Source organism: Melanostigma gelatinosum (assembly GCF_949748355.1).
Source record: "Melanostigma gelatinosum genome assembly, chromosome: 13".
Classification (NCBI taxonomy): Eukaryota; Metazoa; Chordata; class Actinopteri; order Perciformes; family Zoarcidae; genus Melanostigma; species Melanostigma gelatinosum.
In genome coordinates, this window is record NC_136646.1 from 18,933,281 (window position 1) to 18,957,816 (window position 24,536).

General features: G+C 44.1%; 2 protein-coding genes across 2 annotated transcripts in view; both read right to left on the reverse strand.

Annotated features, from left to right (window-relative positions):
- LOC306787153 (Na(+)/H(+) exchange regulatory cofactor NHE-RF2) overlaps positions 1-16,503 on the reverse strand; it is a 31,507-nt gene extending 15,004 nt beyond the window's left edge. The window contains exons 1-2 of the mRNA XM_079282214.1: positions 15,804-16,503; positions 14,546-14,839 (exon numbers count right to left, since the gene is read on the reverse strand). Of these exons, the coding sequence (XP_079138340.1) occupies positions 14,546-14,839; positions 15,804-16,010 (501 nt within the window). The 5' untranslated portion in view covers positions 16,011-16,503. The remainder of the gene's footprint in view (positions 1-14,545; positions 14,840-15,803) is intronic.
- A 5,558-nt stretch (positions 16,504-22,061) lies between these two features.
- On the reverse strand, positions 22,062-24,064 carry LOC306786442 (somatostatin receptor type 5-like; the record flags this gene model as incomplete). Its single annotated transcript, XM_079281216.1, has 3 exons — positions 22,062-22,176; positions 22,879-23,283; positions 23,399-24,064. The coding sequence occupies 3 exons, from the start codon at positions 24,062-24,064 to the stop codon at positions 22,108-22,110; spliced, it is 1,140 nt and encodes a 379-aa protein (XP_079137342.1). The 3' UTR covers positions 22,062-22,107.
- Positions 24,065-24,536: the final 472 nt, after the last annotated feature.

Below are 24,536 nucleotides of genomic sequence, written 5' to 3' on the forward strand. Positions count from 1 at the left end.
TCCCTCATGATTCTTGACATGAAGGGGGTCCCCTGATCAGTCAAGATCTCGTCCGGGATGCCTACACGAGAAAATAACATCATTAATTCCCTGGCAATACCTTTGGTGGCCATGGTCCGAAGGGGAATGGCCTCTGGGTAGCGAGTGGCGTAATCCAGCACCACCAAGATGTACTGGAATCCCTTACTGGACCTTGGGAGGGGTCCCACCAAATCCATCGCAATCCTACTGAAGGGAATTGAAATAATGGGTAAGGGGATCAGCGGATTGCGATGGTGCGGCTGGGGGGCGACCCGCTGGCAGTCAGGACAGCTCCGGCAGTAGTCCTCCACCGTTTTTTTCACCCCGGGCCAGTAAAACCGGGCCTTGATTCTTTCCAGGGTTTTCTCCACCCCCAGGTGGGCCCCCAACAGGTGGGTGTGGGCCATCTGGAGCACCACCGACACAAAAGGGCGGGGCACCAATAACAACTCAAGGGGTGCCCCGTCCTTCATTACCACTTGATACAACAAATTAGCTTTAATGGCAAAGTGAGGGTAAATTATTTGTCTTACCCCATCCATGGGTTTGCCGTCCACCACGGACACCTGTCGCAGGGCATTTTGGAGGTTGGCGTCCTCCAGCTGGGCGGTCCCGAAGCGTCCCGCTAGAGGGGCAGGCAGGGGTTGGTCCTCGGGGTTTAGTGGGAACAAATCAGCCCAGGCGTCCTCACTGGCCTGGCTTGGATCCCTTTCTTCGGGGGGCTGGAAGAGGGTCCTCCTCCCTGGCTGGACGAATGGCGGCTTCCGCGGCCCGGACGGCGGCGCTGGCGGCGCCTTCTGAGAGGGGGGACGTGGAGCTCAGGGGGTCGGCCCCCTGAAACCCACACAACTTTCCTGGCGTGCGGTGTGGTTTTCGTGGTGGGGCTTTCTTCCCGTTGGCCAGGCCTCTCCATAGCCCCGGGAAGACAGTGGAGTCCCTTCCGATCAGGAGGTCCACCGGTAGGTCGGGTACCACCCCTGCCGGTCCGGTGCTCTTCCCCTGGGTGGTGTGAAGCTCTAGGATCGCGGTGGGGTAGTCTCTGGTCTCCCCGTGAATACAGGTGACTGATACTGTACTTTTCAGGTAGGGTAGCTCGACGAAGTCGGGGCGGACGAGGGTGACGGCGCTGCCGGAGTCGACCAGGGCGGCCGCGTCATGCCCGTTCGCTCGTACTGGGGTGAGTGGGGCCGAATCGCCCTGTTGGGCCCAACAGGTGGTCAGTAGTCCACAGGGGGGACTAGTCTCGCTAGCTGTGGGCATGGGGGCGTCCCCCCGCTGTGGGCAGTTCCAGGCAATATGTCCCATCTCACCACAGTCATAACACCTGCGGGTGTCGGGGGTTAACAGGGATCTGCGCTGGGGGGTTTCCACGGGAGGGGTCCTCATGGCCGGCTCTCGTGGGGAATCTCCATGTTTCAACAGTCGGGGCCGGGTGGATATTTCCATCTTGGGCGGTCTTCCCCCACGCACCAGAGCCTGCGCCGCTTGCCAGCCCTCCATTACCTCAGTCAGTTCCTCGAGACTGCGGGGATTTTTTTGTCCTGCCAATTTTTTTGCTTCAAACGGTAATGACCTCAGTAACTTATCCATGATTACCCGATCAAGGGGGGAAAATGAGAGGGGCTCCGACATCAGCCAGGCGGTAGTGATCCGCGTGATATCATACAGTTGCGCTCTTGGAGAGAGGGTGGCATCATAATTCCACTCATGAAATCGCTGCGCTTTTGTCAGAAGAGTCACCCCGCTACGCTGAAGCACTTCCTCCTTCAGTGCTGCGTAGGTGACGGGTGAAATATTGGCTAGGTCTTGGTAAGCCCGTTGCGCGGTGCCCGTCAAAAAAGGAGCGATCAAGTCGGCCCACCGTTCCTCGGGCCATTGTTCACGTTTTGCAGTGATTTCGAAAGTCAGAAGGAAAGCTTCCACTTCGTCACTGGCTGTTTGTTTAACCAGGAAGCGCGAGGGATTCACTCGCTCCCGTCGTTTCCCTTCCTGTTGGTTGGTTTGCAACTCCATATATTTTTCCATTTGCTGGTGGTGTTGGTGTTGTGTTTGCTGTTGAAGTTGCAGCATTTGTACTTGCATCTGCATTGCCTCTTCGTGCCTCCTCTGAGTCTCCGCATTGCTGGCTATGAGACCTGCGAGAAGCTCCTGCACAGGGTTGGGCGCGGACATTTTGATGTCGATACGACGCGTAATATAAATATTAGATATTGTCCAGAAGCCGGTTAGACTGCCCACATTCTCCACCACTGTAACAGCCCCCGGGGTGGTCAGGGGTGTTACTGGACAATATGCAATACTTATAAAGACACGGAGACTTAAAGACGTGGCAATCAAATACTTTACTGGGGTATTGGTAACGACACAGCAGCCACACAGCCAATACAAGTCCGTTAAGCAAGAGAAGGGTCTAGGTGCAGTTCCGGGGTCTGATACACAAGGCGCAATTCTCGTACGGTCCAGGGATTGGGCAGGGGCGTCGTTCTCCTCCAAGCAGGGGTCAGTAGCCGGGGCCAATCCAGTTGGGGTAGTCTTCCGTTCCAGGGTCGTTTGCTAAGTAGTCTCACAATATCTCACCGTCTTGAATGGTTTCACCTAAGTTACTCCTCCAACTTCACATCTTCCTTCTCCTTTTATATCCGCCCATGAAGCTCCACTGGCCGGCTCTCTCAGGTGTGCCTTGTTGCGCTGATTGCCTGCTGGCACTAAGGGAGCGTGTGCAAAGTGCAATCCATTTCTCTCTGGTAGTCTGTAGTATCTTCCTGCCATCACTACTCCCTGGGCTCGCCCACCCCGGCTGCCACAATGGGCATGCATGCACGTGTGTGTGCCTGTCTGGGTTTGCATCTGTGCTGTTATACCTGTCTTTGAGTTGCTTCAAAGAAACTTTAAATCCAGTGTGTGTGTGTATGCAAGCATGTAAAGCATTTTGTCAACAATCCTCCCGCTTGCATGCTTCCCAAAAGGGATTAACGTAAACTTAATATCCCCGTTCTAATAGATCAGCAGGTCAAGTTTCCTTTGAGCCCCGAGTCAAAAGTATGCAGTTTTTCCTGCTGAGTTTAGTTTGGTTTAAGAAGCGTGTGACCTATTTATTTACCTACACTACAACAATGTGCACATCAACTACTGAATGCAAGTACTAAAGCAAAAGAAAACCTTTTAACAAGCATATACAGCATACGTAAACTGATCACTCAATAGACGGCAGCTTAACCAAGCAAGACAACATTGGGTCAAACCATTTTAAATGAAAATCCAATCTGCAGTTAAACTAAAAAGATAATTTATCCGTTTCTGTTCCATGGCCTTAATGTCATTTTTTTAATGACTTTCCATAACTCCACCAGAGTTCTTCCATGACCTGAAAACTGTAGCCCAGTTTGTTAATGTTATTTCTCAGCTTGGAGAAAAATCAGCAGGTGCCGACTATTAAAAAATAGTCTATTTTCTAGTTGGGCTTGCAATGTAGAAATTACCATAAGCGGACCTTACTGAACAGTCAATTTGCTGATATATGAGCAATGGTGTGTTCCCAACTTTTACATCTATCTGACACCAAAACACGCTTGTTAGTCTGTTACATGCCCGCTGATGTAAATATTGAGATCTCCACGTTTTTAAGTTTTGACGTCATCAAACACATCAGCATTTATTTAGATTTTAAAGCTGCAGTTGATCACAAAAAATAGATGACATCTCTGCATTTAAATTGACATGATGGTTGGAATGCCAACAAAGGGACATTTTCCAGGAAGCAACAGAGAGTTTATCGATGATACCTAGAAAATCTAATTAAAAATGGAGCGCTGAATGGAAACATTGCTGATGTAGAATGAAGTCAGTGGAGTACAAACAACACCAGCACGCAGGACTTATGCTGAAGTCAGCAGTGGAACCAGTAGAGCCAGTTCCCTCTGAGGTGTATCTACAGAGAGGTTTTTAATTCAGGGGCGAGAATACATACATATTTTAGATATAGATTAAATGGATTTAAATAGTTTGAAGAGGTTTATGTGTACATTGCTCAGTGTCTGTGTGACAGCACGATGCAAATTTCCTGCCTTTGGTGAGGATCATTTAAAAGGGCTTTATCAAATTAAGACAATTGCTGTGTCTCAGATATTTTGGCCATGACAGCGCTACCCTCAAATCGTTGTTGTGTGTATGTGTGTGCGCGTCTGCAGCTGCTTTAAGTGTTGCTCAATCAGAGAGGAAGAGAGCAAATCTGGCCAGTTCTCAGTGGGCGAGAAAGAGAGAAGAGTGGGAAAGCAACACGAGAGAAAGGAAATGACAGGCAGCTGGACAAAACCAGAGAGAGATTTGGAGCTTGTAAAAAATGAAATGAAGGACAGGGGGATAGGGGGGGGGGGGGGGAAAGCGACAACAGTGAGGAACGAGCAGCAGATAGAACATGAGGACTGGCCAGAGATCTCGACAACCAACAGTTTGCCCCACTGGTGTTGTGGAGTTTCACGTAACAGCTCCGTGATACGAAGGCTATTGCTGTGTGTCCATCGTGCTCTACCAGGACTGACCTGCTGAGATCTGTTTACAAAGTCTCCTGCCCTGCTGCAGTGTGTGTGTGTGTGTGTAATGTGTGGTACCTGCTGTTTAAGTGTTTAACTTAAATAACTCTGGAGAGTGTGAAAGAGAGACAGACGAGCATTGAGGTACAATGTGGGAAAAAAAAGTGAATGCTTCTCCTGAAAGAAAAGAAAAAGATAAAGTAGCCAGGGAGCAACGCAACATATTGGAAAAGCGTTATACTGCATTGGTCATGGATCAAGTTGTCATACGGTACTGTTGTCTGTTGACAACAGTCCGATCTATCATTGTGACTTGTGCTGCAAGAGTCCTATGAGTGCAAACATATTGTAAAAGGGTATCGTAGCTGGAGGCTGGAGCTCCTCACAGCCCTCCAAAGTGTCACTTCATGCTGCAAAGTAGTATACAATTACTTTTCTCCCAAATGTCCAACATGTGTGATATAAAAACAATGAGCCTCGGCGATGCCAAAAATAATCTCCATTTCATTCACTGAACATGTTTTTGTGCTTTTGAGAAAATTACAAACGTCACAACGGTCATTGCACCACTCGTACTTCACAAATTAAAATGACTTATCTGTCCCTTAAGTGTTCAAAGGTCTCTTACAGAGTTTAACATCACAGCCGGAAAACAAAGTACAAAATCAAAAAAAGCGCTAACACGCTTGTTGTTTCATAGATCTTACGATGGAGCACTAAAATGTGGAGGAAACCTCTGAAGAACCCTTTGATAAAAAAAGAAATGTGTCAGCAATTATGTTTTTAAGAAACATACAGTAATTGTGCGTACATGGAAGACGCTGTTTCGATGAAATCAAAAAGTAGAGAACACATATTTGGGGGAATTTTTGTTCCTCATTGTATTGTAGCTAGTTTTCACCACAAGACTTTTGTGACTTGATGCCACAAGTGTTTGTACATGCGGCGCTGATGCAGCCTCTCTGTGAGCGCACAGAGCATGCAGCTTTACTTTTCACGAGAACCTGCTGCATTCTCTCCATCCGTCTGTCTTTCAACTCTCCGTTCTTCCTGAATCTCATGTTGACGTTCACCCTCCATGTCATGGAATTCCTCACGTACTTTCAGTGTACGCGACGAATTCTTCGAACCCTTTCACTTTGACTTTCTGTCCCCCGATTGTCTTTAAGTGCCGCATGTTACAATATATTCGTGTGCAGTCAAGTGGCTGCAGAATACAACATTTCTGCCTATTTGCATTTAAATGTCAGTCTAAAATGTGTGGGCTGCTGGCGAAGCTGATCTATTCAGCAGTAATGCGCTGTTGTGTGTGTGTGTGTTTCTGTTCAATGCGTGTGTGTGTGTGTGTGTGTAGATGAGGGAGTGAGATTTTTAAGGTGAATGTGGCTATTTCATCCTCTGCTCCTATTCTGTGTTTATTTCAGTCTGTCATTAGATAACTTTTTCCATCTACCTCTGTTTTCACGCCTGACAGGACAGCAGTTCATTTTGGCGATACAGCGTATGTGTGTGTGTGTGTGTGTGTGTTTGTCCACACCCCTGTTATCAGTGTGTGGCAGATGTCCCTCGTCACTTGGTTGGCTACTCTGGGAAACTGTAACACTTTTTTTTTTTACACTTTATGTAACAAAAAACGTGTTGATTAATTGTGAAAATAGTAAGCAGATTAATTGATGATTACAATAATCATTGGTTGTAGCTCTATATGTGTGTGTTTATAAACCTATGGATACCACAGCAGTGAAGAGGCACTGGACACGTGACATTATAGAGACACAAACATGCTCTGTGGGAGAGGCCTCATAGATGACATCAGGACAAAGATTGACGTAGCTGTGTGTGTGTGTCTGCAAGAGACAGCCGATATAAATCTCTCTCGCCTACTTTCCAAAGCATAATGACTCGATTAGAGGGGATTCCTGTCCGCCGCCTCGCTCGTAATTTAACGCAGGCTAATTGTCACTGTCAATTGTTTGTCAAGTATCGATAGAATTCCCAGTTGACCCACACGGACGCAACGCCTCTCTCCCATCACATCTGCTTGACTCCCACCAAGAGTGTAAGCGTGTAAACAGTGCGTGGATCGACGTGTGGGAATGAGTGCTGGCTCACAGCTGTCAACATGTGAAGAGACTGAACACGAACGAGTGGTGAGGAGTGACAACAACAGCCCAGTATCGATATGGTTAAACCTGTAAGACGGCACAGTTGTGACACCTATATGGCGACACATAAGGTGCACACAAGAACGTCTCCATCAGCAATAATGAGGTATAGCAGTAAAGAATTCTCTGTATCCACAGTGTTTCTTTCTTTCTGTTCTCTCTCTCGCTCTCGTATTTGTTGGCGGTGTTGTTGTGTGGGCAGCACAGCGATCGATCCTCGGCCCAAAACTGACATTATTTGTTCCGATAGAAAGTTCTAGAAACTGACCAAATACATGTGTTGATGATTTCAAAAAGAGATTTTAGAGATCAGTCCCAGATGATTCAAAGATGGCAAGAGAAGACGGGCCTGTTTTCACATATTTTGACCCAGTAAGGGCTACACAGATGTAGTGCAATCTATAAATAATGCTGAAGATTTGGGTCAAGGGTCTCAAGTGCTACAGTTACAATTTGTGGATAGGAGGAGTTCAGAGAAGATGGAACAGCTTGATAATCAGTATAATCAGTTTAGATGATAACAATGACAATAAACTTCATTTGTATGAAGAAGAAATGCATTTTATAGGAAGTCACTGCAAGCACAGCAAGACAGAGTTCAACGTTTAAAGACTGTATCAGGTGACGTCTATAGCAGCAGTTTTGTTGCGGGATCTGAGGGTGAGTTTATGGTTGAGCCAGACGTTGGAGTACTCAAGAAGTAAAACCAATTCTAATCAACTGACAAAGATGCAAAGATGCTAAAATGTCAGTTATGTGATCTCTATTTCTTGCTGCTAACAGTCTAAATGTAGTGTTTTTTATAACTTGAAGCGTGAGTGGGCTTTGCCGCCCAGGCAGATAAACAGCAATTTATATTAACCCCTTCTGGAAAAGATGAAAGCATGAATAACCATCTCCACGTGAGAAGGTGATGTAAGCAATGCGATTTTCAAGATAAGTTGATAATCAAAAGTTGGATTCAAAGATAACTCATACATTTCTAAGCCTAACAGATAGAGCCAGGTTCTATGATGTATGTGTTTCATGATTCAAACATGGTTACGTCAGATTCTTTCCATTGTATTTGAGGAATCTAATGGACAGTTTTTTTTAAGGACGTCAGACTGCAGATTGTTCCTGACTTTTATAGCTACATAAAGTTGTGAGTCATCGGCATAGCAGTGAAAATAGCCAAGTCGAAGCATGTAGATACAAATTAAAATAGAAGGGGACCTAAGACACAGCCTTAAGATACTCCACAGTTCAGAGGGGCAGGACACCAGAGAGCAGTGTCTGCCATTCCGGCGCCAAACTCAGAGATGACAAAATTGAGATATGATGATCGACTACTGTCTTAAATGCAGAGCTTAATTCAAATCAAATCTAGACCAGCATCACTACCAAAGAGGAGTTTATTGTCCTTATCTTAATCCATAACACAGTGACAAAGACGTTTCCTGTTGAAGTCAAACATTTTGTTTTTGCTGGTAAACTGAGTCTGCAGAGACAATCAGGTCAATGTCTTCTGGGTTAACGAGGGCAACATGTGACTATATAATCAGTACATGGGGAGATGATACATGGAGACACACAGCTGTGTTCACTCATACACCCACCCACACACACATTTTATACAATACACTCAGTTGTCTGTGTCTCTCCTACATTACCCACTTTACTAATTCCCCCCTTTCTGTTTCTTAAATCCCCAGACAGACACACACACACACACATATATTTCCCCCACCCGTGACCCTTCCACATCCTTCAGACTATGTTTTTCACTCCAGGAATACCCCCCCCCCCCACACACACACACAGAATCCGGACCCCTGCATCTTGATGTCACACAGTTGGTATTCAAACGAGGGGGGTGGAGGAGGTCTCAGCTCCAGATGTTGGTAAAAAGCATTCCATGTTACTCTAACAACTGTACAGCCACTTAAAAACCAAATGTATGTAAGTCCATATTCCATCTGATATCATCAGAAAAATCCTTCAAATTCAAGAAAACAGGAAAGGTTTTCTGAGTAGACATGCCAAATTAAATAAAGGTGAAAGAAATAAAATGCCTCCTCTTTGCCAAGAAAGAAGAATTTTGACATTGTTTCTATGCTCCCACATCAACTTCAACTGTATACTTGACGGCCTACTGTACACATCCTCAAACGCTTTGTTTATTCAACGAGAAACGACCTCACATTTATCTTGTCCGTCACAGTTCACGTCTGGGTGGCAGGCAGAAATCGTGCACAGATGATCACACAGGCTGAAGTGCTGACTATCCAGACAACTCCTGTGCTATGTGCTGTCACATTAGAGCCAACAGGCAACATCTTTTCCCGATTATCCCGGGAAACATGAGAGACTGAGTCAGGGAACAGGACAGGGAGGAGATGTCAGGCAGCCTGACCTGAGCCTTCATCTCATTTTGTGTTGTTACAAAGCAATGGCCAGACATGATTGTGTTTCGATACCAGGGCCACAAAGATATTCAAAGAATAATGTGCCCAAAAAGAAATGAGAACAGTTTGTCTTGTCATGACAATCGACATCTTTACAACATCTGCAAAGAGATAAAAAACAATCTTTCCTGCAGTTGTGGGTCTATTTACGGCTGAACATCATCGTGGAGCGCAATGATTGGTGTTTCTTGTCTTGTCCCCGAAGACATCTCTTCTGTTGCTCTCTCTCTCTCTCTCTCTCTCTCTCTCTCTCTCTCTCTCTCTCTCTCTCTCTCTCTCTCTCTCTCGCTCTCTCACAGAACCACAAGTTCTACTCTTTGTGTTTATTCAATTCTGACCCCATGACCCTTAAAAATGGTGCTCCATGTCCGGGGTTTTCCCCACACAGATCTCTTTCACTCCAATTCTACAAATGTGCACAGGTTTAAGTATCTACAAGTTCTCTGTTGGAGGATTTTGTAAAAAAAACCCCAAAAAAACAGTTGGGCCTCTCGTGTGTACTCCGTCTCCATGTTTGACTTGTTTAGTCTCTGCTGGTGTTTAGATGGAGTTTGTTAAGGCTTCACCACCTGTGACACACATGTGTCCTCCCACAGCTGATGAGCAAATATGCACAAAATACTTGTAAAGCTCGTGTGAGCACAACCACACGTACACACTGAGTAAAAACACAATCTGACGTGAATCTTCACACAAAGCCGTACAACATTCTTGATGGTGCAAAGACACATGTGCACTCACAAAGACCACCTCCACAAACACACACCCCTCCTCTCACTCTAACTGTTTTAACAGATGTGTGTGTGTGCGTGAGTGAGTGTGTGTGTGTGAGTGTGTGTGTGTGTGCTCTATGGGGAGCTGATGATCACTAGCAGGCCTCTGCAAATCCTGCACATGATGTAGTGAAGTTTGTTACAACCAGTCATCTGGACTACTGTAACTGTTTCATACTGCTTTGTGTCTGACTGAGCCAAGCCATTATATTACGTTTCAAAGCTCTTGGAAATAACCATATTAAAAGGTCATACTCATAATGGAGATATCAAAGAGAAACAAAGACACTGCCCCAAGATGTGTATGCATGTTTTCTCTTTGCCTCGGTTTCTCTTTCTCGCACACTTTATATCCATCCTTTATTTTGCGATCTTTCTTGCACTCTCATTTTCCTTTCCTAACAAGCCCTATGGTATACTGGCAACCCAGAAGTGCAGCAGAACTGGAAAGAGGCGGAGGCCTCTCAACCAACAGAGAGGGAAAATTCAGGCCAGGGACACAATTGCAGCTACTTCCGTAACTAAGCCAGCGACATGTCTGTTTCCATGTGGCTGTAGAAAACAATACCTGATATTGTATATCTCTGCCGAACCGTCTCTGTGCACGGCATAATATTAAGGGAAAAAAAAAATGCTCATCACTCGTTAGGAAATACATTTTCTTTGCATGTGTGTGTGCTTGCGAGTTAAAAAAAGGTGCTGGTGAGAAAGTGACACCTGACACTTTACCTTGAGCTTTAATGACACACCCACACGACACGCCTGAGCACATGTGTGTGTGTGTGTGTGTGTGTGTGCACGGGAGAATGACCAGAGCACTGACACCTCAGGTGTGTGTTAAGTAAGATAATACGTCTCAAACCTGTCGTAATGTTCTTGTCCTTGAAACGTCTCTTCCTTTCTCTCTGAAACAGGCACACAGGCAGACTCTGTCAGCGATTGTGTTAAATGTGTTCCATTGTCTGCTGGACAGCAAATGATCGAGCAAACATGTGGACAGAAAATTGCTTGAGAGACGACAGCAAAGAAAGTGACTGAACAGAGCTTTCAGTTTCATACAATTTCCTCTGATCTTGTCACAGAGAGATGGACTGATGATAATATGTCCTGAAAGTGCACTGATTTACATGCTGCTCTTCCAGCAATTCCCTTGTATTAACTCCACATATTGCACAAAATGAACAAGAGGGACGTTGATTCATGGCTAATACATTTGGTTGGACAAGGACGGCAGCCAGGGCAATATTTGATGTCAACTTTAGACTCAGGAGTTTGATGAGCAGACTTAAAAAATGTGTGATGTTGTCAGTGACAGCAGCATTTCTCTTCCACATCGGTCCTTCTTCAGGTCCAAATACAACAACAAAACAGCTCTGGGACGTTATAACAAGGCAGATATAACGTTGTGTAATTCACAGTGGGTCATGGTCAACAGTAATGGCCTATTAAGACCTGGACATTGGATTTCTAACAGCCCAACATGGCTCAACTGTATTTGTGCCGGAGGGCTTCGGTGGAGAAATCAGCAAAATAGAGAAATTTGCTGACTGGTCATGATTTATACCGTAGTTTGGGAAATTGAGTTAGAAATGCCGAAAACAAAAGAGACCTGGTGGATGAGTGGCAATAAAACAGAGGAAAAATACAGACAGTGTCATGTAACCCAGGGAACACACACACACACACACACACACACACACACACACACACACACACACACACACACACACACACACACACACACACAAAACCACTAGTGGGAACATTTATTAATAGAGAAACGTGCAAGTGATTACAGTTGCAGAAAAGGCTACACGTCTACCCATGTTTCTGCTGTGACCTTGTACATGTGCCTGTAAGTGTGCAGTTTTGGTGACACAATTTGAGTCCACTGCCTTATTATATGTCTGTCAGATTTTGTCACAGCGATAGCTCTTCAAACCTCTTCAACAACTCTCCGAGTGACTCCGCTACCCTGCAGACCTTTGCTTTCCCCACTCCCCTGCCCCACTGAGGGGGGCCCACTTCCTGAAACTCCGTCCAACAAATCTTCAAGGTTGTTATTGGCTGTTTCCACTCTTGAGTTCCTCAGTCGAGAAGCTGTCTGCTCTCCATCGCTCCCTCATTCTTTCTCTCCCGCCTTTTCCTGACCATAAAAATATGAGAAGAAATGTGCTGCTCTCAGCAAGTCTCGCTGAAACTTCTCACAGCGAACTGAGTTGACGTCTACAGCTGTAAAAAACAGACATATATTCTTTTTAGCTCAGATTATTCACTTGGTGATGAATGGTTTTAATTGCTGATCAGCCTGTTTTCCCCTCTGCTTTTGTGGTGGTAATTAGATTGCACTGATTGCCAAAGCTCCTTGCCAGCCACATGGATGAATGACTGCTACACACAAGACGTAATTTGCTGTATCAGCGTGCAGCGTCAATACTGAGTCTGCAAATCTGTGGTGGAACAGCTTCCTTTGAGATGGGACAGGAAACAGGAGACATCCAGCTCTTTGCAGACTCTCAAGGTACCAATCGAGTGACAGAGGCAGGTTCCAGTGCTCCAGCTTTAACAGAAGGTGGTTTATGGTCAGTCAAAGCGTAAATAATGTTGTTTCAAATCAATGTTCCAACAGCAGCTCAAAGTCTGTCCTCCAATTGTTCTGCTTTTCATTCGCGCTGCTGATGCCTTTTGGCTTGTCCTGCTAAACTTTCTTTCCATCCTTTTATTACAATCACTGAACAGAGAGTGAGAGAAACAGGAGACCTATAAGCATTTCCTGAACATTAACTGGGCCAATCCGACCCCACCAAGCACCGGGCTTTCTCTCCACAAGGCCACAAAGCCAGCGCTGAACAAAGACACACACACTCACGCACGCACATTTAAGATTTAACTGATTGGCCCCGTCACTGCTCTTGCAGAAATGGTGCCTGAGTGCCGCTCACATATGGGCAGGGCCAACCTAAGTGAAAACACATGTTTGTGTAAATGCAGAAAGCAGAAGTTGAGCTGCCTCGTCTCTCTGATACGGGCCACATGAAACCGAAGTCCATCAGATCTTTACGTTCCAGGAGAGACAGAGCGGACGGAAACACATCCTGTTTTCCATGTCGACGTGCAAGAACAAAACAGTGAATTATAAAAAAACCAAAACTAAAATGTATCAAATGACTATTGAGCATTATGCAAACCAACTGTGACAACGAGTATGTGTAAATAAACACAGGAAGATGAGATGTGAGTGGCCTGTAAAACAACATTCCCTCTGGAATATCATTTCACAATCAATGCAACATCTATCGCACAAAGGCATTCAGAAAACCCTCCAGCCAGCCGTCTTCATTCGTACATATCTTTTACGATTTCTGTGGATTTCCTGTTCTGCAGAGTCACTGCGTTGTCCGTTGCCAGATTCCTAACATGTGAGGGATCCTGACCTCTGACCTCTCGTGCCCTCTTTGACCTCAAACACAATATCTGGAGCGCTTTCAGCTGTGCTACAGCCATGTTCTTCCCTCAGGACACACACACACACACACACACACACATCAATGAACAGACACAGATGACGCCGCATGCATGGAAGGCTGCAGAACAGGATGGAAAGTTGCATGTCATCCTCGAATCCAACCTGAAACTGGCAAAGCATCGAGAGAACAGGTCTGAGGTGAAAGCATGTCTGAGCTGAGGAGAATCTGCTCAAAGGAATGACTCAGTGTCTGCAATCTGTTTGCTAATGCGTTTAGTATTTTTAATTCTTGTGTTTGGAAGTTGACAAATCTCTAAGAGTGCTTTTTTTAAGGGCCTGAGGAAACTTAGTCTAAAGCGAGTTATTTGTTGCTGTTTATTTCTGTACAAACACCAAAGTGTAAAAACGACATGTTGTGATTTAACAAGAGGGTGATGTGCTGGACTCCAGGATGTGACCAAGGAATATTCTGTTTTCGTATTAGTTCAACAAACAAGATAAAACGTATTAATTAGTGTTCATAGGCTGGTTTATGTTACCTTTGGACAGAGCCAGGCTAGCTGTTTCCAGTTGTTATGCTAAGCTCAGCTAACCAGCTGCTGACCATGGCTTCATATTTAGAGTGGTGTTCATCTTCTCATCTAACGCACTGCAAGAAAGCCAATAAGCATATTTTCCAAACTGTAAAAATAAAAATCACTCTTTCGAGCAACATGTGAATATTTGCTGATTTGCTTTGTCTTCTTTGATGTCACACAGAATTGACTGAGGTTTTGGTCTGATTGGACAAAACAAGCACTTTCAATATCAACTTGGGCTTCGGTTAGTTTTAATGCACGAAATAGATGTTAACTTCAAACGCCTATCTGACAGATGTATACGTTTGAGATCAGCTTCCATGAGCCTGAAAGCGGGCCTCCGTTTCTTTATACCGTCCAGGAGGCTGGCAGCTTGACAGAATAATGAGATTCATCAGGAGAACCTCACATCTTTAATAATTTATAATTATAGATCCACCTACAGATCCTCCCTTAAAAATCACACACCTCTTTGTCCAAATGTTGAACCAACAGAAGCATTACAGAGAACCAAAGTAGAGACGGTTCACTCATGTCTCTGCTGTGGTGGAGGAGGACCAGCTTACCTTCTTCGCAGCCTTCGACGGTGACCTCCTGGTGGGCTTCTGCACCTGGCTGCTCAGTGTGACCGGCTGCTTGGACACCGAGCCGTTCTCCCGCTTCTTGCTGGGGGAGGGCGGGACCGACGACGGGGGTGGTGAGGGGGAGGCTGGGGGGGAGGAGGAGGAAGGATGCTCGGCCACGAGGACGGCCATCTCCTCTGTGGCTGTGAGGCGGAGGCTGCGCAGACTTTCGTGTGTCTCATTGTCCACCACCAGCAACCTGGTCTCGTTGTCCACGGCTTTGATCCGCTGTACCACCTGAGGGACGGCAGAGGACGGCAACACACTGGTCATTTTGTTTGCAAAAGCAATAAAAGAACATAAGAGTCAATGCTGCGGAGAACCAATAGACTGCAGCTATAGAAGAATAGTCCAATCTCATCAAAGAGAACATCATGTCGTGATCCAGTCTCTCTAAAAGCATCCAGTCAGCGCTCGAACATCTTTCCAAAGTATTTAACACATTCACACTTTTCTTAGACGTGTGGGTGTAAAGCCGGGTGATAGAAATACAAGCACAGCCCAAAATATCAGACTGTCAGATGGAGGTTCATTTTCCAAGCAAAAAGCCCAGCTTTTGATGGTTTCAGTCTCTTAAATGGAGATTTGTTGCTTGTTCTTGTCTTACCAAGAAAACTGCATCTCTTTGACTGTCCGACAAAAAAGGATGGGCTCTGTGAATCACTTATGAGTCCAAAAGATGCTCTGAATCAATCCTTCATATGATTCCTTTACATATAAGTAATTTTATAGAAACGTCCCTCAACATGCTGGGCTCTCTAACAATGAAGGTGTCAGCAAACATCATTATCTGACAACACAAGCAGCTGATTCTTGTGTTAAATTGAAAGCACCAGCGCAGCAGAATTGTTCTTCAAAAACAATGATCAACTGTTGTATTGTTAGATTAGAGAGAAACCTTATGTAGTCAGAGGTTGTTGGTGTTGCTGTTCCTCTGCTTCTGAGAGCATGGTAACATTAACAATAACAGTTGTCTCAGCCTCTTTTGGTCATACCTGCTATAATAAAGGGACTGTAAAGGTTCGTCTCTTGAAAGTGTTTATGTCAAACCTGGTGTGCTTGGCTGAAAACGTGCCAGGATGCACGCACCAGCCAGTGTGACCTGTTGATGTGGCCCGAGCCCACCACTGCACAGCCAACTAACGCTCGTGCTGTATGTAGCATGACGTAAAACCCCAAATATAAATGCACGTCAACTTGCCTGGTGGTGTGTCTCTTTCTCCACGTTGACCCCGTTCACTGCAACCACACGGTCCCCGGCGCGCAGCCCCACCGCTTCCGCAGGGGAGCCGGTCTCCACCTTACGGATGAATTGTCCGCTCTTCCCTTTCTCGCCATGCAAGTGAAATCCATACCCGTTCTGCGCTTTTGTCATGACACAAAGCCGTGGTTTCCGCTCGGTGGCCATCTCTCACTGGTGGTTTTAAGCCTCCTGCAGAGTTCAGTTGAAGTGTAATGGTTAAAATGCAAAGATGAAGCGTTTAGGAGAGCGGGCGCGCGGCTAAACTTCCACGGAGCGAAAACATATGTTTCCGACGGGCACGCTTTCCCCCATATTGAAGAAAGATGAAAGCACAATGCAAACAACTCCAAGTGCACTTAAAAAGAAGAGATTCCACTGTTAAAAATACATGCAAAAAGCAGCAAACTTTAAGAAAACGATGCGACCAGTCCTCCAGATCGTGTGTCCAGCTGAAGCGCACTGCTGGTGACTCCAAAACTGATCCTTCGCAGCGCGCACAGACTTCAGAACCACCAGCGGAGCATCACTGATCTACTTCAGTCGAAAAGACCACCGCGCGCTCACCTCTTCCTCCACATGTATCCATAACAATCGGTCGGAGAATATGCATGCGGTTATAGTGTATATTGCGCATGCAGGGTTAGCGCCTTGTGCGCTATAGCACCACCTCTCTCTGGCCCGGCTACCTATTAGTTTCTGAGAGGAAAGTGAAATATTGAGGGCAAAGACAGAGGCTTCAAAGTTATACTATACTGCCCCTGTGTGGCAAGTCCTCAGTCCTGGTCGAGGCGAGCCATTATTTTGAGTTCTTCTCACCAAACTGACGCCTGGAAACGGTTAAGTTGAAACAACTTGATTCGTAAAATCATTAGGCCTATATGGTGTGACATATCATAATTAAAACATGCATTACATAGTGCTGTTCTTTGATAATAAAACGCATGATTGCCTACAGTTAAACTATTTATAAATCAGATATCATTGTGATATTACTGCAATATGTAAAAACAAAAAAACAAGCAATTCAACTCTTTATATTAATACAAATGTAGCCTTTAACTGACGTAGTGACGCAGTATCTCATGGTGACCACTAGAGGGCAGTGAACACTCGGGATGCAAAGTTTAAAGCAACCATCCACTCCACCTAGCGAGCGTCAAGGCAGAATAGCAGACTACAACTTATTGTTAAATCTTTCAAAATAACAACAACCAAGATAGTTTACAGAGAGTCGCCTAAATATCATGGGTGTAGGGGAGAAAGAAACCTGTGTGAGGAAAATGAGAGTTTGGTGACACAGTTGAAAGTCTCTAGGTCTCTGTGACTGTATATTCCTGTTAATTATATCAGGCCTGCCAGCGCTGCATGCTGTTTTCTTGAGATGATATCTTAAAAAACCTTGACACTTTCCAAATGATGTCGAATTCCTTCAAAATCAGAAAAGGAAACCGGGAGAGAGGTCAAGCGATAATGAATGGCAAAGAAAGCATCGACATTAAGATTGTATCTGGGTTTGGTTTACTGAAGCAGTTATCTGTTATACATTAAAATGGATCGAGGCATCCTGCCTCCCTCCTGGCACAGGGAGGAAGAAGCACTATCGGGGGGGAAGGGCACAGCTCTCAGCTGTAATTAACCACACACTCCTTCTCCTCTTCCCTCTGATTCCCTTAATGCTCCTCGTGCCGTCATTCGCAGCTAAAAGCCTCCACAAACTCGGAGAATAGATTGGCTTGTTGTTGTTTTGCTGCAATGCAATTCAGATGAAAAATGAAGCCAAGTTGCTGCTGAAACGGGTTGAACGTCGCTAGTCTAAGCTTGGCACCGTGCAGGATTTCTTAAAAGTAGTGATTCGTAGTGTTTCAGTGTCAGTGGTCTTCGTTCAGATCAGGTGTACCCTCTATACCTTTACAGTCATTTCACACTGGAGGAATGCACCTGAGAATTTCAAAATTTGTGTTTGAAAATGTTCTTATTTTTTTCCCCCATTGTTTACATTTCTAACAACTTCTTTTGAAAAAAAATCCCCAAACAAACACATTGTATAAATCAGGTGTTAATCAAACACTTAAAGGTTATAGGTTATCTTAGAGGAAAGGAAAAATAAATCACACTCCAGTAGTTTTGTAAATACAGAATAGATCTTTTTGGAATCACTCATTCCAAAATATGCCCCATATGTGTACGATCGTTTGAATACGGAAACTTTCACAATTCACTCGCTGCTTTGCAGATGTCAGCATCTTATAGTGTCTCTTTAATCCGACAAAAAAAGAAATGTTTAAATTCCTTTCTTCTCCGTCACTACACAGACTGGCATGTAGTTTGTTTTGTGAGGTGAAATACTCCTCCTCCTCCTCCTCCTCCTCCTCCTCCTCCTCCTCCTCCTCCTCCTCCTCCTCTCAATGACTCGTCAACAAACAACAACATCTTGTGTGTCCATAAAGCCATGTGTGGTCAGTTTACTGGTTTCTGATTGATGTCTTCCCAGAAAGCCCTTTAATGATAGATTAATGTCCTGCAAGTGATGCTGAGCTCAGAGCACCAACATGGCTTTGAATAAACTCAAGCACCTTGTAAAAGCTACTCAGAAATAATTCAGTGTTTGTGAATGTGATATAACTAAAGTGAAGCGACTTCACGAGGTATTGAGAATGTTCTTCAAACTGATAACCTCATGTTGCTTTTATTTTTCAATACTTTCTTTGACAGCTATTGTTTATCACTACTTGCACTCTCTAGACATAGATTATAGTTTCACTAGAGAAAGATAAAAAAGAGATATAATAAAGGTTGCTGTTCCTCTAATAAGACCATATTTACCTTAGCTGCATGCATCAACTACCAGAACCATCTTTTCATGAGAATAAACCTCATTAGTGTTGCAATGTACACATGAGCAGATTACGAGACAATGCAAAGGCCCCACCACCTATATGTATGAGTAAGACAGTTATACAGCCTCCTTTTGTTGTTGTTTTGTGTCTCTCTGCTGTCTTTGTAGTTGTAAATGAATGAGGACGTTTGTGTGATCTTTGAACAGACAGTTTTAAGTTGGGCAGAATTTTTCCGGTGGTTTTAAAATAATTACTTCCCAGAAATGAACTGCTCGTTATCCCAAGAAAACGCCACCATAACTGAATTGGATTTGAAGAATTGTGGCGTTAGCATGTTAGCATTGCTATGTTTGCATTCATTCAAATGGGGCTAATAGTCATTAGTTGTAGCGGTATCCTGTCCTGCTGGACAAGTGGAAAAGTATTACCTCTTTTTTGCCACTAAAGCGATAACCAAAGTCCGGTCATCCTCCAGGGACCATGAATGTCCTTAATTCTGAATTAATAATTAAAATGTCATATTTTGGAAGGAGTTAGATTGGTACAAGTGTTAAGTTTGTTTCTATGTGAGATTAAATATGCCCACTGTTTTGTCTCTAAAACCAAAGTCAAAAACTGCCCAGAGCATTCGTGACATTAATGGGACTGTGCCGCAGTGTAATTGAGCCTTAGCTTAGTCCTGCCATTGAATGAAGAGCGGCCAATCATAGCGTAGCATCAGGCATTTCAGAGTGACATTAAAACACCTCTGAAGTTTGTTCAAATCTGTCGCAATTTGAGGAAAATGCAGAATAAGTGAGTGTATGTTTGTTTGTACCACAGGCGTTATTTTACTCAGTATTAAAAAATTGTCTAGTGTAATGTGCTCTTTTCCCCTCTAGATAATAATACTGGTTCTCTCACTTGACATTGAGGTTGATGGACCCAAAGCAGCATGACCGCAAACACCAAGATGACCAGAGGCTGCAGAAGGCACAGAGTGTGTTTCTACCCCCACACCCAGCCACCAAAACAGGCTGTCAGCAAACAGACAAAGAATAACGGCTGAGAGTAAATGTTACAGATGTACAGTATATAGAGGAGGCAGAAAAAAGAGAGGAAATAGTGGAAGACATACATGGTTGATGATTCATTTCCTAGACTGTATTATAAGCTTCACTGAAGGTAATGGCGGATATTCATGTAGTCAGTGCTGACTTTATGAACCTGCATGAGCTAACTGAGGGATGTGTAAATAAGCAACGCTTTGCTCACGTACTCAGAATGAGGGCTGTGGATTTTGTCCACAGCCCTTTACAACCAGTAGGAGATGGGGAAAGATAACAGAGACCAGTAACTCTTTCAACGTGCTTATAGCATTGTCTTAAGATAAACAAAATAATGTTTTAAACAATTTGCACTCCACACTGTGTTTTACACGGTTGCATTTAATAAAGAAACAGTGAAACGAACCCCCACCACCATTTATAACAAACAAGAAGTCAGCTCACTGGGAAACTTTGAACCGCCTCCCGTCATTTAGCTGACATCACATTTTTATGTAAATGTATTTGTGGAAAGCCATCTGGTCCAATGACCTGATATGTCTTCTTCTTGTTTCCTGCTTTTGCATTAAAACTACTTTAAACTTAATTTTCTAAAAATCCAAAGAATGAAACTGAAGTGGTTTAAGCCATCCCGTTCTGTTTCAACTGGAAATAGCAATAAAGTGCTTCAGTCGGAAACATAAACCTGACATGATATTGAAAAAATCATTGAAAAGATTCCATATATATAATGAACGACCAAATGTTAAAATTCCCATGTTTCCAACACACACAAAATGTCTCCTGTAAGGTATCCATGTAAAGTTCCATTTTAGCGAGTCGTTTTTAAAACACTCACCATAAACACCGTTAACGTGGTCTTACTTGTCTTAACAATATGAAGATGCCTCGGTGTTGTCCAGCAACTTCCCAAAAATGTTGACACCGCATGTTAAAGCTCATAGTCCAGCAGCTAAGCAGTGGCTTTACTTCACTGTGGCATCCACTCCAGCAGATCTTGTTTTCGACATGTGAGAGAGAGGCGATGAATACTTGGCATTTTTTTCACAGCTTTGTAGCATTGAAGTCAAAAGGCCAATCAAAACCCAACAGGCCAAAAGAAATATATTCATCATGACCATCAAAAACACTTCCCACGTTCACAATTAACAGACAGACTCTAGCTAAAGCACAAATACTTTCATTTCAAATCAAAGAGAGAGCAATGGTTGAGTTTCAAATAATAGACTGACGTCATACAAAAGGGCCTGGCGAAAAATAATTACTGATCGGGGGGGAAATTACCTGTATTATCATGGCTCACATGATAAATTCAGCATAACATTCATTTCCACAGCACTAATTTCATAGTTTGACTTCTTAAAAGGACAGTTTTTTGGGTAATACACTCTTGCTCAGAGTTAGATGAGTAGATCAATACCACTCTGTAGTCTGACCGTTAAAGTCACAGTGAAGCGGAAGTTAGAGCGGTTTTATATGGCGGGCGGAGTTATTAAACATTGTCTCTTTGGGTAACGTGTACTAAAGCAAAAAAACAGCAATCCGCTGTTTAATGGGGGATTATCAGACATATTTCTTTGCTTTGCTTGGAGGTGCTGGTGGCTGGAGGCTAGTTGTTTCCTGTCTTTGTGCTAAGCTAAGCTAACCTACTGCTGACTGTAGCTTTATATCCCGTTAAATGGGCAGATATGAGAGTGGTATCTTTCTTGTCATGTAATTCTCAGGCAAACGTAAATAAGCATATCTCCAAAATTGTCAATCAATTGCTATAACAGAAACCCTGTTCTCACTCATTGTTTATTCCAGTCACTCATTGAGAAGCACAACTCAACACTTCCTGAACAGATGTGTCTTAGTGCTGGGAAATGTACATTATACTGATCAACTTATCAAGATAACAGGTTAACTATAATACCAAAAAGCATCAGCAGCCAATAAAGGAAAAGCACATGAGAAAACAAGGGTTTCTTGCTAAAATATGATAAAATATAAAACTGAAAAACCCTCTTTGAAAATAAAAGTTTTTTTTTTTTGTCTGCAGTTAAGGTAAATAAAGCTGTTGGAGAATTTACAGCATTTTACAGTCTCATGACTGTATTTTGCATTGTACTGATATCTTACATCTTTACGTAAAGCGATGCTTTGTAAAATGCAGTCAACCCAGTTACAGTACAAAGACATGAAGAACAAACACAAATGCTGAGATCTGGGATGAATGCTGTCTTTTCTCTCCTAATTTGCTCCTCCGGTCCACTCCACAAAGGTCCGTCAGTGAGGGAAGATCCGCAATAAAGACAGGAAATACCAATCCATAAAAGAAATATATCATCCAAGTCCCATGTTACAGCGCTCTAATACATGGAGGGTCAGCTTGAAAACTCATGGCTGGCCAATCAACTCTTTTTTTTGAAGCTCAAGGTCTCCAATAACTTCCATCTGGACAGGCTCCTGAAACAAGAACACCGATGCAGAGATGAGGGGTACAATAAAGACTGAATGACAGACTTTGACACAAGTTATTGCTCCTGTTGTCAGTGAAGGAATGAGTGGCAATGCTTTTGTTGAGAGTTATAACTTGGGGCTCCGTTCTTTCCTGTCTGTTACATAAAGTGGGCTTCATCTCTGAAAGTCACATTTTTACATTTTCAGTCATTAGGGACACAGAGCACTTGACAGTAGGGGCTGCCAATGGCACTTGTGCACATGTACACTGCAGATTTGGTTTGGGTATAGTACAGTCCCAAAGTATAAACATAACTGAGACGTATTGCTGTTAAATAAGCCTTTCAATAAGATAATTAAAATGTTACATTTATTTAAAGCACAATAATGACTTCTCCCTTTTGTGGCGTGTTTTCTGTACTCATGTGACGTTGTTTACGTAGGAATTTTACTTTGGTCAAATCGTTACATTCAGCCCAACAATGATGCTTTTCTTAAACCGAAGTGGTTTTGTTGCTTCAACCTAACTGTGGTCGTTGTTTACCCCCAATGGTTTCATGGTAACCACGTGGCGTTTCTCAACATTAACCCTGTAGTATATATGTGACGGAAATTTCTGAAATGTAGTGTCATGAATGAGCCTTTCCGTGAGTTTGGGTTGCTTATTCAGAAATTACACGGATCACATGAATATTCTTTGCACAATACCTGAATGCGCTGCATTTTTCCATTCTGTTTGTGATTCCTGGGCGGGAGAACAGAAATGTGGTTTCCCATGGATGCAGTCTGTCTACCTCCACTCTGGCCTGTAGTGCCAACACCATTGGGTTTGTGGATGCAGAGCACCTTCTGGAAGCTCTTCTTGAAGTTTTCAGAGAGGAAGCCATAGAGGATCGGGTTGGCGCAGGAGTTGACGTAGGTGAGGATGACCAGGAAGAAGTAGAGTGCAGCGTTGTTCTCAGGGATGATATAAACTAGGTTGACAAGGTTGGTAGTGAAGAAGGGCAGCCAACACAGTACAAACACCAACACGATGATCACCACCATGCGCGTCACCTTTCGCTCCGACTTGCGTCGCTGAGTCAGGCCTGCACGCACACCTGCTGACCTCACCTGAAATGGAGATGGTCATTTGAAAGGGTTTTATGAGATTTTGAGAGCAGAAACTTAAAACCGTTTTATTTAGGCACAGATAAAAGCCAGAGGCCAATTTGATCTGTTGCGTTACCTTGATGACGATGAGCAGGTAGCAGAGGCTGATGACGACCACAGGACCAAAGAAGCCCAGTATGGATGTGTAGAAGATGAAGATAATGGACTGCAATTCATGCGGCTCAGGCCATGTTATGTTACAGGTGTTGAACTCCTCCTGTACATTTGAATAGATTGTGACCGGCAGCACAATCAGAAAGGACACAACCCACACCACGCCATTTAAAATCTTGGCCACCTGTGGCTTCCTCCATTTGGCACTGCGAATAGGATGAACCACAGCCAGGTAGCGATCGATGCTCATCACCGTCAGGCAAAAGGTGGAGGCGAACTGGCTCATGGCATCAGCAGTCATGTACAGCTTACAGAAGAAATCCCCATACGGCCAGTAGGAAAGCACACTATTGGTGCCTAGGAAGGGAATTCCCAGGATGTAGAGTTCATCCGCCAAGGCTAAATTGAGGATGTACAGGTTGGTTACAGTCTTCATCTTGGTGTAGCGGATCACCACATAGATGACCAGCGTGTTACCCAGAATCCCCACAATGAAGACGATGCTGTAGATAACTGCGGTTAAAACATTGAAGGGCATGAGCTCGTCCGAGCCGTGGGTGGAGTTGGGCTCGCGGGGAGACGAGCTGACATTCTCGGATATCAACGTCGAATTGTAGTAGCCATCCATGTTGAAGGAGGGAGTGCTGGTGTCTAGTGTCTGTTTGGATTACAGTCGGAAATATTTCATGAGAAACAGACAAATGTACAATGGGATACTTAACAATCTATGCTGAAACAAAAACATACCGGTAGTTTATTATTGTGGGTGTTCTAAGGCTTGCGAACTTCTTCTTTAGTATCTGTGTTACGTCGACCTTTTTGCACCAATACTTGTGCAGGAGGCATTCTGGGCTGTATGCCCATGTTTACCAGGAGACAAGAGAAACTTTCCACTGAATTGTCTGGGCCAGTGGCCAACTTGCCATTTCTGTTAATGGGAAGTTGCACTTTAGAAGAAGATGACATACGCGTTTCAACACTGTCACTGCAGTTAGATTAGATGTCCATCATGCGGCAGAAACAAAATACCTACAATATTAAGGAGCGCAAGCATTTTTCTCAAAGTGGTGTCTGTGGCACTCTGCCAGGGGATCCGTGAT